This window comes from Eucyclogobius newberryi, unplaced genomic scaffold, assembly GCF_026437365.1.
Source record: "Eucyclogobius newberryi isolate DKJ021-1_F unplaced genomic scaffold, fEucNew1.0.hap1 SCAF_3, whole genome shotgun sequence".
Lineage (NCBI taxonomy): Eukaryota > Metazoa > Chordata > Actinopteri > Gobiiformes > Gobiidae > Eucyclogobius > Eucyclogobius newberryi.
In genome coordinates this window covers 15,955,821-15,973,982 of record NW_027315945.1, presented here as the reverse complement: position 1 = coordinate 15,973,982, position 18,162 = coordinate 15,955,821, and the positions used below count along the sequence as shown (strand labels likewise).

Here is an 18,162-nt window from a genome sequence, read left to right as displayed (position 1 = left end):
CATGTTTTCAGTTATTCCAATTGAAATATTCCAATTCCAATTAGTTACTCCATTCCAACATAATATTGCACTTAAATAAACATCACAGTTGCATAGACCAGAGTGCAGTGCACAGCAATAATCACAGCATAAAACGCTATAATTATAAAAGCAATGAATGGGCTGTGTTATAATGCATCTGATTAGTTAGATTAGTTGGACAGGCAATGTCAATTTTTGTTGAATGATACATTTTTAGAACCCCACTTTGTCCAAGGGTTTTTAAAATAGACGATACTAGGAGGAGATGATGCAACATTTTGAATTGTATGTGTGATTGGGTTGTATTTTTATTCATCTTAAATAAGAGTATTATCTTTTTATAATAGCTACATATGAGATGGCAGCCTATTGGTGCAGCAGACACATTTGGTTATTTAAATAATTGTTCATTGGAGCTGCTTTTCAAGCCATGTTCTTGAAGATTTTTTCAACATTTGAATCACCTTTTTTATTTTTGGTTTTATTTTTTGCAACCTTAACTATTTGATAAGGATGTATGCATGTTAAACAATAGATTAGGTGTGTGTGGTTTGCCCATTTTTTAAGGATATCATGAAATATATTTGTTTTAACTTTTGGTACTAATTGCTCTCATCTAAATTTGAATTCTAAATGATAAATGTCTCTTCGGTAATGTCTCTGGGAAAGGGAAACGCTGATATGCACGTAGGAGGCCTCACGTGGAACTTTTCCAAATGGACCTAAGGACACAGTCTAAGGAATAAAGTCTGGCGGTAATGCAACACTCGGATGCCAACCGCCATAAAACAACAACAACAACAACAACAACAACAACAACAAATGGACCTAAGATCAAACCCTCACTGACGGCGCCATCTGCTGGACTCTTATGTGTACTGCACATTATTTTACTGCCTCTGCTTTGTGTCCAGCGCTCGCTCTGATCCGTCAAACCAAAATGTGCGACGAACAAACCGGAAATCCAACAAGTTACCCATCAAATTATAAATTGATTTGAAACTAGTAATTAAGTTCAATTTATGGATTACAATTCCACTTGTTATTTCCGTTGTTTCTGGAGAATTGTTGATTTGCTATGGTATGTTTATCTCAAACAAAGAACATGATTACAGTTAATGACACCGACTACAATTTTGTGGGCACTTTATTTTGAAATCTCCTCCGTCGGGCACATCCTGTTTTGCAGTGAATGAGTCGAAGCGAGCGTGGCTGTGCGCGGACTCCAAAACAAACAACTGTGAATAAACTCTGCCCTTGGTAGGTGCTTTTTGTATAAATACTACACAGGACATACACAAGTAGTGAACATCTCCTGACCCATTTGTAGGACATAGGCTATTGGTGGGTTTCTTTAGTGAAAATGCCACATGCGCGCTTTGTCTGTGTTTACATTGGTTATGTATTTAATGAAGCTCGTGATATGATCTCGTTCTCGGCCCTAACACGGTTTAATACATGTCGCTAATACGTTTTTGTTTCCATTTGACGAGCGCACGGCAGCTGCACAGCCTCCCTCCAAAAGCAGAGACGTGAACCCTGCGCCCTGCGTGAAGGAGTTTATGGTTTCTTTTCTGTGACAGGTCTGTGGACTGTCTTTGTTAAACTGAAACACACACTGTCTCGCGACTTCTGAATTAAACTAATTATTCACTAACTTGGTCATTACACTACTACTTTTGAATGTGTCTTAATATTTCCAGCTACCTATGGAACGCATCATCTGACCCACTTCCTGAAAACATTGTTCTGCTCTACAGCCACGTTTAGACATTGAAGAGTTTAGAGTTGTTATTAGCAATACATGGACTTTCCAAGATACACTGAAAATGTTGCCTCATCGTCAGTGACCTCACACCATGTGAGAAGTGTGAATCGACCCAATGAGGTTTTGCAAGATCATTTCCCACTCATGACCTGCAGAAAGAAGGCTATATAAGAGGCAGTACCGTGTTTATATCATCTGTCTTTTGCTTTTGTCTCGTCAGAAGATGGCCACAGACCTGGAAGTGGATCTTGGAGGCCTTTTTCTCCTCAATGGCACTTATGACTATGACAGTGACTACACATTTGAAGAGGAGCTGGAGCCAAAAGCAGCCAAAGCTGTGCTTATCCCTCTCGTGCTCTCTTTAGTGCTGGCTCTAGGCGTCCCTGGTCAAGCTCTCATCATGGTGTTTCTGGGTCTGAAGAAACAGAGTTGGAGCAGCTCGGACATCTTTGTACTCCACCTGGGTTTAACCGATGTCCTCCTCCTGATCACACTGCCTTTCTGGGCTGCTCAGGCTGCACTTCCCTTGGGTTGGTGCTGTGGATTGTTCTGGTGCAGGATCAATGGAGCATTATTTAATGTAAGTACTAAGCGCAAGTGCAAAAGGCTAACGTGGAAAGGATTTTTTTTTTTTTCCTGGATCTGTTTAAGTTTAAGACATAAAACTCAGAAACAGTTTGTCAACAAGGTTTTGTAGTTTTAAATATATCTCCATGTACAATGTTCTATTCAATCATCCACAAGGCCAAAACATATTGAAATTGAGGATTTCATAATCAAGATTTTCAAAGTCAGATAAACATATAAGGTAATCAGTAAATTACACATGTACTTTTATGGTAGGTTTAATGTAAAGATTCACACTTGTACTTACAATGTTATTACATTGTAATTATTCAAATTTGAATAAACTCTAAAGCAAGCATTTAGAGACTTTTACTTAATCCTATCCTTCAAAAGAGTTCATTCTTTGGAGGAACATATTTGGCTATTTTCTCATTTGATGCCATCTATTAAATGTCTGCTTTGTTTTTGTAAATAAGATTTAGGATATTTAATTGTTTGAGAAAAATATAATCGTGAAGTTGTTACGATCTATGTTAGGAGATATATAAATATATAGATATACTTTTTTTGCCATTCCTTCAACACCTTCTTGAGGATTTCTAGGAAGTGAAGTGAGGAAAATAGAAGTGAAAGTACAAAAAAGAGTGTTGCACAACCAGTGTGTTAAGTTTACTTTATGTTTTGTTTATAGATCAGCTTCTACTGTGGAATGCTCCTGCTGCTGTGCATTACAGGCGAGCGATTCCTGAACATCATTCATTCTGTCCAACTCTTTACCAAGACACCTCAGCTGGCTCACTTCACTTGTTTGGTCATCTGGCTGTTTTCTGTTCTTCTGGGTGTTCCTGACTGGGTTTCAATGCTTTATATTGAAGAAAAGAATGAAGAAGGTGAAAATGTCTGCTCCTGTAATGCCAACATTTATAGCTCAAAATGGCAAATACCAGTCAGGGTCATACACCATGTGACCTTTCTGCTTCCAGTCGTTGTTCTGACCGTCTTCTTCTACTTTCTCCTGAAGCGACTGCAAGACTTTACCAAGGCTCTTGAGAGGTTGCGAGCTGTAATGTTAATTCTTACCCTTGTTCTCGTCTTCTTTATCTGTTGGACGCCTTACAACGTCACACTCATGACTGACACTTGGAAGAGCCGATCGAAAACATATGTGACAGGAAAAACGGCTCTACAGGCAACGTTAGCTTTAGCCTGCGTCCATGCCTGCCTCAGACCTCTCATCTATCTTGTGCTTTGTGAAAAATTCCACAAAAGCACTCTAGCAGCTGTCAAATGTAGGACTGAAGAGTTAAAAGGAGATTTGTGGGAGTTGGGTGTGGGGAGTAAAAATATGCCCGGTCATAGTAGTGATCCAGAGGAGATGAAACAGATGAATATTGTGGAGCAACAGTTACAGTCAGACCAATGCTAATGACCGAGAGGAGGTTACAACTGTTTCTCAAGTGGTGACCTTTCAGAGGAAGCTCGAAGGGAAGTCACGTCAGGAGGTGAAGGGGTTCAGAATTTTAATGATGACTAATGGATATTTATGTAAAGTTATCACACTGGGCACTTTATATGGGAACACTGCAGTACTAGGCGAAAACTACAGTATAAAAACACATTTGCATTGTATCATTTTTGTATATATATAAAAATAATTTGGGTAGAACCAACATTTCTGCATTTTGCATTGAGGAACATTTTTATATTGGTTTTACAAAAAATCATATTATGTTAATGTTATAATATGTATTGGTTGAATATATTTTGGTTAATTGTTTTGTGTAATGTAAAAAAAAAACATCTTTTATGAGCTTTTAACCATGTTATAAAATGTGTTACATCATAAACTTACACAAAGTTGTATTTTGATTAGTTCATATAAGGAATTGTGCGTCTGCATATATTATGGTATAGTTTAATACTAAATACCCCCCAAAAAGCATGATATGTATTCTTTAATAGATATATTGTTGAGGCTTTTCTGTAACATCCATTTGTTGGGGAGAAAGAAATACACAATATTTGTGAAGTTTTTGCACCAAACCACTATACAATGTACAATGTTTTATATGTAATTGCTACGCTATTACGTTTATCAGGAGAGGTGTATCAGGAGAATATTTGATATATCGCAAAATTACAGTGTTTATGGCAAGGTTGGTGCATTATGCCTGCTCTGATTTTAAATCCACCATTCTTAAGAAATCTAGATATTATTGGAATATTGTCAAACATGTTTAAACAGGAGAAGACATTTAACAGGGAATTTCCCCCTGGTAAATCCTGCTTTCGTTTTTGACTTTGGAGGTCTGACTATGGGTTTCAGCTAATGATGTCATGTAGTCATCTGACTGTGACTACATGAGATAATCATGGTAAATAGCTTGTTCTTTCAGCTGAATTGCCTTTGTACCTTTGTAAGAAAAGAACTAAGGTTTGCTCTGTATTTAAATAGTAAAAGCGGACTGGGGTGAGGAAAAAAGAAGTAAAAAGTACAGTTAATATGCTAAATGCAATCATTTTGTATTGTGGACACTGGGATGTATGAAATATTGTGTTCCAAGTCTTTTGGTTGGTGTTTATGTAAATGTGTGTATTTTTCTTAATTTAAATTAAAAACAATAATTGGCTTGACATATTTGACCTTTTCCATTTCTTTTATATAGAAAAAGAAGGATTGATAATGTACTGAAATGTTGCATAAAATTATTTTTAAAAAATAATTGTGTGTAAAAGCAGAAGTGATACTGAATTAAAGGGAATCTGAATTAGAATTATACATTGCTGGGGAGAGTATGCAACAAGTAGTCCCAGCTAAACTGTTGGGTCTTGATGTCTGGTGTTTATGTGATCGGTCAGAATGGCCATAGCATTGTTGTAACCAAAACAATGTCGTCATTATGTCAAACATGACACAGAAATAATCACAAAGTCTTAAACATGATGTCTTAAGTCATATTGTTCTGAAGTGTGGTCTTCTGCATTTCAAAAGGATTTAGCAAAAATACAAATTGCTCACAACAAAACAGCAAGAGCTGTTCTTGGTTCACTATTAGAACAAGCTGAGAAATGATGTGTTCCACTCTGTCGTGGCTTAATTTAGATAGAAGAATACAAGTTATATTTAACTTGCTTTTATACTGAATCAAATTGTTTACTGCGATTTTGTAAATAAGCATAACACAATAATTGCAGCCATAGGTCATCTCATCCCACCACATTCTTTTTGGAAAGAACTGTTTTGTACAGAGCGATATCCATTTGGAACTGCATTCCTATTACAATTCATCAACTCAAAAATAAACAAACATTTAAAATGAACCTTGTCATGTGTTAGACATGTGTTAACACTTGCTTTGAAAAATGTCATTTAAATGTGCACTGTACACGATTATGGACTGAAATTTAACATTAACATTTCAGTGTTCAAGTGTGAAATTGTTAATGTAATTCAATATACAATGGAATGACTATGTTATTGTATTTGAAATAAAAACAGTTTTTAATTGCAATGGACCTAGGAAGACTAGCTGATGAGATCCATTTATATAAACTAATAGACAAATAGATGAGGGTTGAATGAAGTTTGTAACAGCCAATAGAAGAAACAGTTAAGAGTATGTTTTGACATTATAGGCAAACTAATGATTTTTAAAGTAACTATCACTATTCACTACTACAACTACTACGATTTTTTCAATTAGTATAATGTCATATTTTGTTTTTAATCACTTGTAGTGTGATAAGCCTACAAATTTGGATTTTAATTAAATAAGTTCACTTTGTGTTGCCATAGATGTCGGTGCAATACCTCATTTGGCTTGAAACTTTTTCTTTCACTTGCTATAGAAATGTTTAGTGTGCACACCTTTGTATGATATTTGAAAGGTATTCTGCTGGTCCTAGCCTAGTATATGTTTTTTATTTTTTACATAAACCCTTATCTACTGAAGGTGTTATAGCCTTTGTTTCTTCAAAGTTTGTAGCTTTTAACCACTCGTCTGTAGATGGGTGGCAGTTTTTAACACACGGTTTCTATTTCCTGTGAAAAAGACAAACGCGATCACCGAGACCACATGAAACAGTACTTTCACCAGTGCACTATTCAGATAAATTGTTGCAGAAAAGAGAAAAACCACCACGTCGGAAAAATATATACATTTATTTTTTTTTAAAGTAAAGGTATACTACTAGGTAAGGAAGTATAAGCAGTTTTCACAAAATGTTCTATACACAATATGCATGAAAAGAGCTGTTTGTGCCAGTCCCAAACCTGGATAAATGATGGAAAACAGTTGGGAATGACATCTGGAGGCAAACTGCATCATCATGGGCCACAAAGAGGCAGATAAAGTGTGGATAATGTAGGACAAGTCAAAAGATACAGGAGGTATTACACAAATGTATGTCATAGTAAGGATACGAATGCTAAAACTGATATTCGGCTCAGTGTTTCTAACGTGTGTGATCCCTCAGATTGCTGTAGAATTGGACGTGTCTCCAGACTCGGACCACATGGAGCTCTTGCGACTACTGGCAATAGATGAACGATGGATTCTGGTCTTGATGACACAGCTCATGGAGCTGAGGACGTCCAGGAGCTGACGACGGAACTTCACCCCCACAAAGGCGTACAGGATTGGGTTAAGGCTGCAGTGGAGGTAACCCAAGGAAGACGTGACGATTCTGACCCTCTCAATCCTACTCCTCACATAACACGTCTGGTTGTTATTGCTGTTAGAGGTGAGAGCCTGCACCATAAGTGTGACGTTGTAAGGAGTCCAGCAGAGGAAGAACACAGCTACGACACCTATGATAACTCGAGATGCCCGCTGCTTTTGAAGGCCACGGGTGCCGCAGCGGAGCCGGCGGAGGATGCAGGAATAGCAGAAGATGAGTACAGCAGAAGGCAACAGGAAACCCACTACATGAGAGATCAGACTGGTCACCATCAATATCACTTTGAACGTCTCAGGGCCAAATACTAAGTAATCGTGAATGCATTCGGTTATGTTGCGTCTCTCATCATACTGAGAATCGAGAAACATCAGGTCTGGGACTGAGAGGAGCAAGGAAAAGAACCAAACAAGGAAGCAGCTGCTTTGGACCACACATGGGTTCCTCCGAGAGTACATCTGCGTAGCATGGACAATGGACAAGTAACGGTCCAGGCTGATGCAGGCTAAAAGGAGGATCCCACAATAGAAGTTGATCTGATAGAAAGAAAGAGAGGAGTAAGTGACTCAATAATGAATGAATGGAAAGTCAAAGGAATACATATGCAATGCAGTGATGATTATGACTTGCCTGTGCGGGTTCTCAGACTTACCGTAAACACAGCCCCTGTAATCTTGCACAGGGGAGTCCCGAATGTCCAGCCGCTCACAGCCTCGGAGGCCCACAGAGGCAGGGTGAAAAGCAGCAGAAAATCAGCCACGCACAGGTGCAGGATGAAGGTGTCAGTCACACCCAGGCCTCTTCTGCTGCGGAACAACACTCCCAGCAGAGCCCCGTTCCCCAGGACGCCCACCACAAACACCAGCGAGTATAGCACCGGGATGAACGTGGCCTTGAAGTGCATCCGGTCATGGAGATCACATAGGCCTTCATTGTTTTCATTTGTATCGTTACCGGCTTCATCCATGTAGTTGGTAAAATTGTAATCCCAATCATCCAAATCCCCTCCCTCTAGGACAAACTTCTCCCTTCACAATAACAGAATGAAGCAAAGGGGAAATTATGGGCAAGCCATTCTCATTATCATTTTGTTTACAGTATTTGTTTGAGAAAAAAATACTGACTCAAAGAGCAGGTCTATGCTGCTACAGCCCATTATCTATATTCCACATACTGTATTCTGTGTTATACACATACTGATGGAAAGAGTACTTGAAAATGTACTCAAGTAAAGGTACACACACAAAGATAACATTTTCTGCTTCCAAAATATTACTTCAGGAAAATATGCATAAAGAAATTACTCTCGGCCTTATGTAATTGTTTTAATAACATTTTAGATTAGTCTTTGGTTAATTAAAACTGGGTTTAAAGCTGATTAAATGGTTTTAAACCATAATATGTTAATGTGTAATGTGTTTGTAGAAAACAGGAGAGACAGAGGTGAAACAATAGAATGATTGGGATTTCTACTACTAAGTAATCTTGTGATTTGAAATGTAACTATTGCCTTACAATTAAATGCATGCTAAAATGATACTCGATTACACATACAAGTATGTTTATATGTCAATAGTTACTTTCCAGCTCTGTTTGTACAATATTGTGATATCACTTTAAAATCCTATTTAGATGAAGAACACTATGAGTGCTTCTTAATTAGATCGGCTTGTAATAATAAGACAGATGTGTAGACTACAGAATGTCAGATCTTAAACTTGTCAAAACAAAACTCTCAGTTCCATGTTTCTCTAGGTACAAAAAGTAAGAACAGGTACATAGTATGAAACTCTAAAATTTGAATGGCGCCCAAAGAGCAGAATTGAAATATGAAATAGTTTTTACATTATATTGACGATATAGAGATAATAGTTTGATGTCACCACATCACTGTCTGTATGCGGTCACATTTGACAACATATCTCACACAACAAAATACCCAATCTAAGGTGCTCCATAATGACACCATTTATCTTACATTTCTTAAAAGGTAAGCAGACATAGCCATACAAATTGTCCTATTTTACAGCCTAATAAATGTTTTATATCATATAAAAAATATGTCTAACATACCCAAATGTATCCATCACTCAACACATCTGTCTAGGAGGAGCTTCAAAAGGTGTCTGTGTGGTTAATTGAAAGACTAAAACTAAACTCTAGCGTCACGGAAGCGGACATGGAGGGGAGAGAACCACAAGTCATGATCTCACTATGATACTTTACGATGTTCTTTTTGTTCTTTTCACATGTTTTGATTTTACGTGTTATTCGTGTGGTATCAACTTCACTGGGACATATTAGTAAAACAATTAATTCTTATTTTATTGTCAACATCACATTTGAGACCACATTCAATTTTAACAATCAAGTTTGACAAGACTTTTACTACAGTTTTACTTGTAGACTTAATCAAATGAGTATCAGTCAAACCCATTTGCCTTGGACATACTTTCCATTTATTTGCCCTTTGTGCGTCAGACTACATTCTATGTATTAGTTTTACTCTTCACTCTTCATTACATTGACAAAGGTGCTCTGTGCTGCTAAAATCACAGTTTACACGGATGTGCTTACATGCATGCAGCTGCTCTCCTCCTGCGCTTACCCTTTTCAGAATCGTATTTTTCACACCTTTTTTTAAGGCCCGCTACATGCAAAGGTTACACCTGCACAGACTGTGGCTTTTTTAGAATATAGTTCCTGTTATTCACACCCGTGCTCTTTCAGCACATAACTGTATTATGTATTTAATAGCAAATATGCAAGTATCTGACAACATAAAGAAATGTGCTAAAATAAAAATTATAATATTAACGATGGATTAGTCAAATAGTATTAATTAGTCACTGAGATGTGTTTGACAATACATTTAGGCAGAAAGTGCTTTTGATCATCAGGTGGAAAATGAACACCTGCCTATATGGTTTCTCATTCCCGTTGAGCTGCTCCTTCCTCATTTCTGTGTTAACTTATTGCTTTACCATAACAGTCAAAAGCATCATAAATAATATATAAATATGACATAGGCCCATGGGTAATGGATGATAATATTGTATTGTATTGTACAGCAGCTAGCTGCAGTTTAATAAGGCTATTACATTGATAATAGTGGAATAAAACCAAATACATCATGTTTAATTTCATGCGATGATCTTTTCAACTTATATTTTAAAATGTTTGAGGTCCATTTTCGTACTATAAAGAGTCCCAAAATGATCCATATTGTTCCAACTGACTTGTTTGTACCTGTTGTGGTTTTAAATGCTTTGTGGTTGTGCTATGACTCAGGTCCATGTCTGTTCCAGAGTCTTTGTCAGTATCTCTGCTGACAAAAAACTGAAAACAGAATGAAAGCCCAAATGAATATGTTTGTTATCCAATAAATAAAAATAGTAAAAAACAGAATTAAATAAAATAAAGGGAAGGGAAATCCAAGCTCCAAATGAAACAAAAATATTTTAAACGAATGCAACAAAAAAACAAAAACAAGACTTCATTTGTAAGTTGGGACACTATAGCTTCCAGGCAGGAGAGATTCAGCAGTTCTTTGCTGCCACTGTCAAGTACAATGAACAAGCGCTTTAGAGTGAATATGTTTTTTTGAAAATGTGGCACTGTTTGTGGTGCAGGTTTTGTGCGGCGGGATTCCTCCCAGCCGCGGCGCCTCATCCATATTAAGATCGCGCATGGTGCACAGATTTGAGCATCAGTGTGTATCTCTTTTCCTCTCTCCCTCGCGTGTTGCGCTCGGTTCTGGACATCCATTTGAGAGTTAATTTCCCAAATATTGTACATTCTAGGATTGGTAACTCCTGGGTCTCTCCTTCGACCCTAAAACCACGAACTTCCTCCAAGGGTTCAGCACGTTCGCACCGGCTCCATTCTACACTGACTGTAATAAATCAAAGTTTGGAGTTTCTGAGTGTCGGCTCTGACACCCGGCCGGACTGTGGGACTGTCCCGGGGCCCAGGCCTGCTGCTCCGGACCAGCGCCACCTCCTGGTAGGGTATTTGGGCTAAGTGCCTTAAGTGACAATCTGGGCTGCTGTTTTACTCTTGTTATTTCTGTGAATTGTGTTTAAATGTGTCCACTGTTTTAAGGTGTGAATGAGAGTAGTCTACCGAATTTTAATAGTAAAAATACAAATGTTGTGTTATTTATTCTATGCTTTTTCCCATATGAGTCTCCTGGTCCACTCTATCAAACAATCTACGCTTGCCTTTATCTGTGTATGTGTCCCTGGCACCAATCCAGGGTGGCAAGTAAATAACTACCCATTTAACCCATGAATTGGAATTTATGTGGAAGACATCCATCAAAACATAATATCCCTATGGTAGCCACGACATTTGCATCAGAGAAAGAAAATATCAGAAATAGTGCACACACAGAGTATGACTCGAATTAAACATACTTTTAAAAACAACATTTCCATACTTGGTTCGGGAGTTCAGACCATCACAGATTCTGTATGTTGAGAATCGAGCGCACGACTAAATCAGTGCTCTATTCTTTGTCTATGCTCTATCTGTGCATTATTCTTCCGTGTGGCAGCCTCTGTCTAAGACAAATATAGTAATACTGAATCTTGAAGACAAATAGGTTTTGATTGAGGAAATTCAGTCTATGCCTCAAAATAAGACATTAATAATAAATTAGAAAACATTTTCTTTACCACCTTTTCTATTACGCAGTAGTGACTATTGGTGGTCGCTAGAGGGCAGCGTTACTATTTTAGCGTTTGATCAAACACGGAAATAAAACACGACCAAAAAAACACAACAAAAGTTCTTCTTCTTGTTTTGTGTTTTGCAGTTTTTGCGTCAAAATTTGAGCTGTTTTTCAGTCCTAGACATATTGGAGAAACGCGGGAGTCAAATAGCATGTTTTAAGGTCGTGTTAAAAACGAAAGTAGCCACAAGTCAAGCTGTTATTACTGCGCTGTCAGACATGGACGTGGACATGGAAAACGAGACTTCTGAGGCGCTGCGTCGGGACCTGACCTGTCCCGTGTGTCAGAACATCTTCCGTGACCCCGTGCTCCTGCAGTGCTCCCACTCCTTCTGCCGGGACTGTCTGCGCCAGAGCTATCGGGTCAACAAAACGTGCCCGGTCTGTAGAGAACCTTTTACTGAAACGCAGACAATCGCCAACCGTGATCTGAAAAACGCCTGCGACACGTTTGTGACGCAGACCAACTGGACAAGCCCCCCAAAAGCGGGTGAGTTTTGTTGCAGCGTCCACCTGAAGCCCCTGGAGCTGTACTGCGAGTCCGACCAGAGGCTCGTGTGTGTGGACTGCGCCACTCAGCACGGCACGCACCGTCTGCTCAGCGTCAAGGAGGGCGTCCCACTGTGCAAGGTATAACTTCAATTCAATCAATTATTGTCCTGTGTCTAACCCACCTGCAGCGTGTCTGATCCGTGAAGGTGTCACTCCTTTGTTTATCCACGTTTATCCACGAGTAAGGACTAAAAGAACTGGATTTTGAGCATGACACTTCCAATGTCCCTCATGCCATAAACTGTTCCTTTACATGTTTAGAGACTGTTCCCTTTCGACTGTTCAGAGTGTTACTGTGCACAAAAGCAATTAAAAGAACCTATTCTCAAAATATAAGATAAGATATTCCTTTATTGTCCACACATGGGGAAAGTTCATTGTTGCAACGCAGGTAGATACAGAGGAAAAGAACAGATCACTTATAGGAAGTTTAAAAAACACTCTCAATTGAAGAACTTTTATAAACAAAAACTCCTATAGACAAAACCTCCCATTTCCCAACAAGGGATGGAGGGGGGAAATAAATAAAGATTAAAATAAAAAAATATAAAATAAAATAAAAAACAGCTAGCGTAAGACAAGATAATACTTCTAACAATAATAATGGAAAAATAAACACTCTATTCTCATCAGTTATGCACATGAATGTGACACCATTGCATGTGATCACGACAGTAATTGCACATATGACAGAATTGCACATGGTTAAGTCAGTATTGCGAGTGTTCAGGACTAACAGTGTTTGTTATAAAGTCTGACAGCAGCAGGAAGGAAAGACCTGCCAAACCTCTCAATATACACATTCATATCTGGAAAAACATCCACAACAACTTTACTTTACCATAGTATTTGCTTTCTGAATCTGAAAACAGGTTTTATAGTATCTGGCTGTCAATAAAAGATATGTGATGACAAAACTACATATTTTAGCCTAATCCTAATAATAATAGCACTACCTGTAATAATACACTGTATTGTCATGATTTGCAGAGCGAGCTGAATGCCAAAGTTGAGTTTTTTGAAAAGAAAATTACTTTGTATTCGAACATGCAACAGAAACTTGCCCAAATAGTTGACCATATTAAGGTAGGTCTGATACCGTCATCAATCTTTGCTGTCTTTACACAACGTGATTCAGATTTGTTCAGTTTGTCGACCTTTTTTCCCCACAATGCAGAACCAAGCAGGGGAGGCAGAGCATCGGATAAAGGAGGAATTTGAGAGGCTCCACAACTTTCTTCAAGCTGAAGAAAAAGTGCGCCTCAAAACCCTGACCATTGAGAAAGAGGAAAAAATCTCAGCTGCACAGCAAAATATATCTAAAACAGAGGAGCATTTAAAAAGTCTTAAAGAACATCTGGACACTCTGAAAAAGGAGCTGGACAATGAGGACCTTCCACTTCTGATGGTAAGACTAATTCATAGAAAGGAATTACAACAAATTGAAGAAAAATATTACTCTTGCGTATGTTTAAATGTTATAGATTGACCCAAAGTGTGTTCATTTTTGCAGAATTTTCAGAACATTAAAAACCGGTAAGTAAAACACACCATTATTATTGTTTGTGTCATTGTTTGCTCTTGTTTTTTAATCACTGTATTTGTGCCTCCATAGAACATATTGTACAAAGAGTGCCCCCCAGATTGAACAGAACTGCCTCCTGCTCATGAGTAAGCATGTTGGTTCTTTAGGATTCAACATCTGGAAGAGCATGAAAGACTGTGTCCAGTATTGTGAGTACATTTAATCATTTGGTCTCCACACAGTATATCACCTTCTTACCCGTATTACATTTATTCCTTAAGCTTTTGGTCCCCTTAGCTTAAGACCTTCCCTGAAACTTTGTGCCGACAACTGTACCGCACCTCCTATTTTATTTGTATTTAAAGTGAATTCTTCCTTGTACAGATCCGGTGGTACTCGATCCCAACACTGCTTCCCCGTGGTTGGCCTTGGGTCCAGACCTGACCAGCATGAAAGAAAGCCTGGAGCCACTGTCTGTCCCTGACAACCCAGATCGCTTTGACCCATGTGTATTTGTCCTGGGTGCAGAAGGGTACGCCTCTGGGAAACACAAGTGGGAGATCCGTGTTGGAGACAACCCCAGGTGGATCGTGGGAGTGTGCAAGAAATCCGTGCTGCGGAAAAAGATGTTTAGAGTTTCGACCACAGGTGGAATGTGGGCAGTCAGGCTCAGCAAAGGGGTGTACGCCGCTTTAACACCAGAACGTACACAGCTGTCTGTAAACTCATGCCCAGAGAAGATCCGTGTCAAGCTAAACATGGACAAGGGAGAAGTGTCTTTTTATGATGGATTAGCAGAGAAACACCTGGTCTCTTTCACATTTAAATTGGAAAAAGGTGAAAAGGTGTATCCAATTTTTGGTCCAGGCCTCCAAAATGTGCCCATGATTATTGTCCCTGGAAAAGTCGCAATACACACCTCCTGACATAGAAAATATGAATAAAAATGATGGCTTTGAATTAGATGTCCTTTGTGTCACGCAGATGGGCTCAGCTTAGAATAGCAAGCATATTTTATGACAGTTTAATCAATTCAGAGTTAATTTGATTGACTGAGACAACAACCCACTCCTCTGCAAAAAGCCACACCTCGTCTCGTCCACCACACCTCTCTCAATCCCACTCTGTCTCTTGTTTCGTCTTTCGGCCTTAAGACGTCACCCTCCCCTTCTGTAGATCCTGAATCGGCTGAGCTGAACGCCTGAGACGGAGCCCCCATCCAGTCTCTAACCAGCCACCTATTTCATCTAACATTGTCATCATCAATAAAGATCTTAATTGCGTACGTTGTTCTGGCGTCGTCCTTGCTTGTGAACAGGCTATGGAGTATGTGGCGTTGTTTAAAATAAGTTGCGTTTACATTCTACAATTTGATGATGATAAAGCCTCAGATTGTGGGCAATTGCAAGTCCATTGCATTGGACTTTCCCATGAAAAATATCAATTCACAAATGTTCCTGATGACTTTCTCAGTGAATAGACCTCAGAATTCATTCTATTACAAAAAATAAACCTTCATTTTAAAGATGCATGCAATGTTGTATGCAGCTTAATGTGAGGAACTGGGAAAATGTAAGTAATATGTCCATAAAAGCCTTAAAATAACGCATATTTTGCTTACTATTGCTTGTATTGCCTTAGTCATTTTGAATAAGACTGCAGGAGGGTAGCTATCAATTTGGTGACAGCTAATGGGATGGGTATACAATGAATTAAACAAATACAACGTTATAGCCTATATATTACATGTGTGCTTTTCATGTACTTTGTATCAGGGTGCGGGCATGTTGGTGCATGTGATTGTGTCTCTGGGTGGGTTATTTGGCTCTGGGGGTCAGGCAGCTGAGGGAGTGGTTAGGTGGGGTCATATGGATAATGTTAATACCCTGTAAAGCACTTATATTAAGTTTGATTGATTGATTGCTCAAATGTATTAACTACCCTGTCTTTGTACAGTTTTTGACAACATTACAAAAACGAAACAAACAAAAAAGTAGGTTCCATTCCCAAAATTCCCAAAGAAGTGAGTGTAGTGGATCGCTTTGCTCGCCAGGGGGCAGAGTTGAGCTGTAATACCGGGGAGCAGTGTCATACACGGAAATGGAAGCAAAGACCAACTTGTGCTCGCCGTAAACTGTAAGCTGTTCTCTAATTGCCTATGTTCCCATTTATATGTTTACTTTGACGATTTAATACTATTTTGTCTTCTACTATATATCGTCGTAATATTTGGTATTTTCCTAGGTTAATGTTGTTGTTCTGGGTTGTGTTGAAAACGAAAGTACGTTTGTGGCCCCCCATTATCTCAGCGTAACATGGACGAGGACATGAAAGACGAGGGGTCGGAGGTCCTGCGTCGGGACCTGACCTGTCCCGTGTGTCAGAACATCTTCCGTGACCCCGTGCTCCTGCCGTGCTCCCACTCCTTCTGCCGGGAGTGTCTGCACAGGAGCTGGAAGTTTAACCAGCAGTGTCCGTTCTGTAGAAAACCTTTCACCGAGGACCAGGCCGTAACAAACCGTGACCTGAAAAATGCCTGTGAGACATTTGTGACGCAGACCAACTGGAGAAACCCCCCAAAAGTGTTTTATTGTAACCTGCACCAGCAGCCCCTGGCGCTGTACTGTGAGAAGGACGAGGAGCCCGTGTGCGTGGAGTGCGCCTCTCTGCACAGCACGCACCGCCTGTACAGCATCAAGGATGGGGTCCCCCTCTGTAAGGTATTCAAGAATGTACACTCACACACTTGTGCTCACCACTGAATACCTACATCTGTTTTATTCTCTTCATAATCCAACAGTAACACTTGATTTGTGTTTACCTATTCAGAATGAGCTGAATTGTAAAATTGAAATATTCGAAAAGAAATACGATTTGCACAGAAGAATGAAGCATAGATTTACCAAAGCGGTGGACTATGTGAAGGTAATCCCACAATGATCAATTATCCCTTTTGTTTTTTTATTAACACTTTTTATTTAAATACTGCAGCAACAAGCAGGAGATGCAGAGAAACAGATCAAAGACGAATTTCAAAGGCTCCACAATATTCTTTATGCTGAAGAAAATAAGCGACTTGAAGTCCTGGCCAGTGAAGAAAAGGAGAAGATAACAGCTTTAGAAGAAAAGATATCTAAAACAGAAGAGCATTTGAAAAGTCTTAAAGAACTCTTGGACACTCTGAAAATAGAGCTAGGAAATGAAGACCTGCCTCTTCTGATGGTAAGAAGTGAAATGCTCAAATTATGAATAACTGCGACATGTACTGTGTTTACATTGATCTGTGTCTCTGTTATGACATTGCAGAGTTTCCACACATTAAAAATACAGTGAGTACTTGTGCATAATAGATATCATTGTGGAATGTGTTAGTAATGTTCCTTCCATTTTTGTCAGGGCTCAATGGACAAAAGGGGACCCCAAACTTACTCATAAGGACATTCTGGATATGAGTAAACATGTTGGTGATTTAGGCTTCAATGTCTGGAAGAAGATGAAAGATGATGTTAAATATAGTATGTAAAACTTGAAAAGCATCATGTTTCTGGGCAGAGAATATGTAACTTATTTTTGTTGTACTTATGTGTATTGCAGACCCAGTGGTACTAGATCCCAACACTGCCTCTCCGTGGCTTGCCTTGAGTCCAGATCTGACCAATATGAAAGAAAACCCAGAGCGACTCAGTGTCCCTGACCTCCCAGATCGCTTTGACCCATGTGTATTTGTCCTGGGAGCAGAAGGATACACCTCTGGAAAACACAAGTGGGAGGTCTGTGTTGGAGACAACCCCAAATGGATTGTCGGCGTGTGCAAAGAATCAGTTGTTCGGAAAAGAAAGTTTACAGTGTCGTCCAGTCGGGGAGTGTGGGCCATAGGGCTCAGCAAAGGAGTATACACTGCATTAACACCAGAACGCCCAGAGCTGCCGGTAAACCGACCTCCAGAAAAGATCCGGATTAAGCTCAATATAGACAAGGGCAAACATGAAGTGTCTTTTTGGGATGCAGTGGCAGCAAAATTCTTGATCTCTTTTGATTTTGAATTGGAAGAGGATGAAAAGGTATATCCAATTTTTGGTCCAGGGCTTCGCAGTACACCAATGATTCTGGTCCCAGGTAAAATTGCTATACACACATCCTGAAAGAATTAGTCATTTAAAAATGCTCAGCCTCTTACAACTAAAACAAAAGTACACCTGCCGAAATAACCTAACATAGGAATTGAGGCTACTGATAGTATTTAGGCCGAAGTAGGTGAATGATGTACTGTACTACTGTGGACAATGGGGTACTTTCTAGGGTTGGATAATTACTGGA

General features: G+C 39.2%; 4 protein-coding genes across 4 annotated transcripts; 3 read left to right on the top strand and 1 right to left on the bottom strand.

Moving 5' to 3' along the window:
* The first annotated feature begins 1,201 nt into the window (after positions 1-1,201).
* Positions 1,202-4,014, top strand: LOC140374409 (C-X-C chemokine receptor type 3-like). Its single transcript, XM_072461297.1, has 3 exons — positions 1,202-1,281; positions 2,010-2,369; positions 3,048-4,014. The coding sequence occupies exons 2-3, from the start codon at positions 2,013-2,015 to the stop codon at positions 3,780-3,782; spliced, it is 1,092 nt and encodes a 363-aa protein (XP_072317398.1). The 5' UTR covers positions 1,202-1,281; positions 2,010-2,012; the 3' UTR covers positions 3,783-4,014.
* Positions 4,015-6,658: 2,644 nt separating this feature from the next.
* cxcr3.1 (chemokine (C-X-C motif) receptor 3, tandem duplicate 1) lies at positions 6,659-8,008 on the bottom strand. Its single transcript, XM_072461340.1, has 2 exons — positions 7,686-8,008; positions 6,659-7,569 (listed from the first exon to the last, which is right to left on the bottom strand). Exons 1-2 carry the CDS (start codon positions 7,998-8,000, stop codon positions 6,829-6,831), a joined length of 1,056 nt encoding a protein of 351 aa, XP_072317441.1. The 5' UTR covers positions 8,001-8,008; the 3' UTR covers positions 6,659-6,828.
* A 3,833-nt stretch (positions 8,009-11,841) lies between these two features.
* LOC140373619 (nuclear factor 7, brain-like) lies at positions 11,842-14,805 on the top strand. Its single transcript, XM_072460215.1, has 6 exons — positions 11,842-12,398; positions 13,311-13,406; positions 13,498-13,728; positions 13,834-13,856; positions 13,936-14,054; positions 14,230-14,805. Exons 1-6 carry the CDS (start codon positions 11,988-11,990, stop codon positions 14,769-14,771), a joined length of 1,422 nt encoding a protein of 473 aa, XP_072316316.1. The 5' UTR covers positions 11,842-11,987; the 3' UTR covers positions 14,772-14,805.
* A 1,090-nt stretch (positions 14,806-15,895) lies between these two features.
* On the top strand, positions 15,896-18,156 carry LOC140373618 (zinc-binding protein A33-like). The gene is made up of 7 exons (XM_072460214.1): positions 15,896-15,981; positions 16,090-16,565; positions 16,675-16,770; positions 16,837-17,067; positions 17,152-17,174; positions 17,242-17,360; positions 17,440-18,156. The coding sequence occupies exons 2-7, from the start codon at positions 16,161-16,163 to the stop codon at positions 17,985-17,987; spliced, it is 1,422 nt and encodes a 473-aa protein (XP_072316315.1). The 5' UTR covers positions 15,896-15,981; positions 16,090-16,160; the 3' UTR covers positions 17,988-18,156.
* Positions 18,157-18,162: the final 6 nt, after the last annotated feature.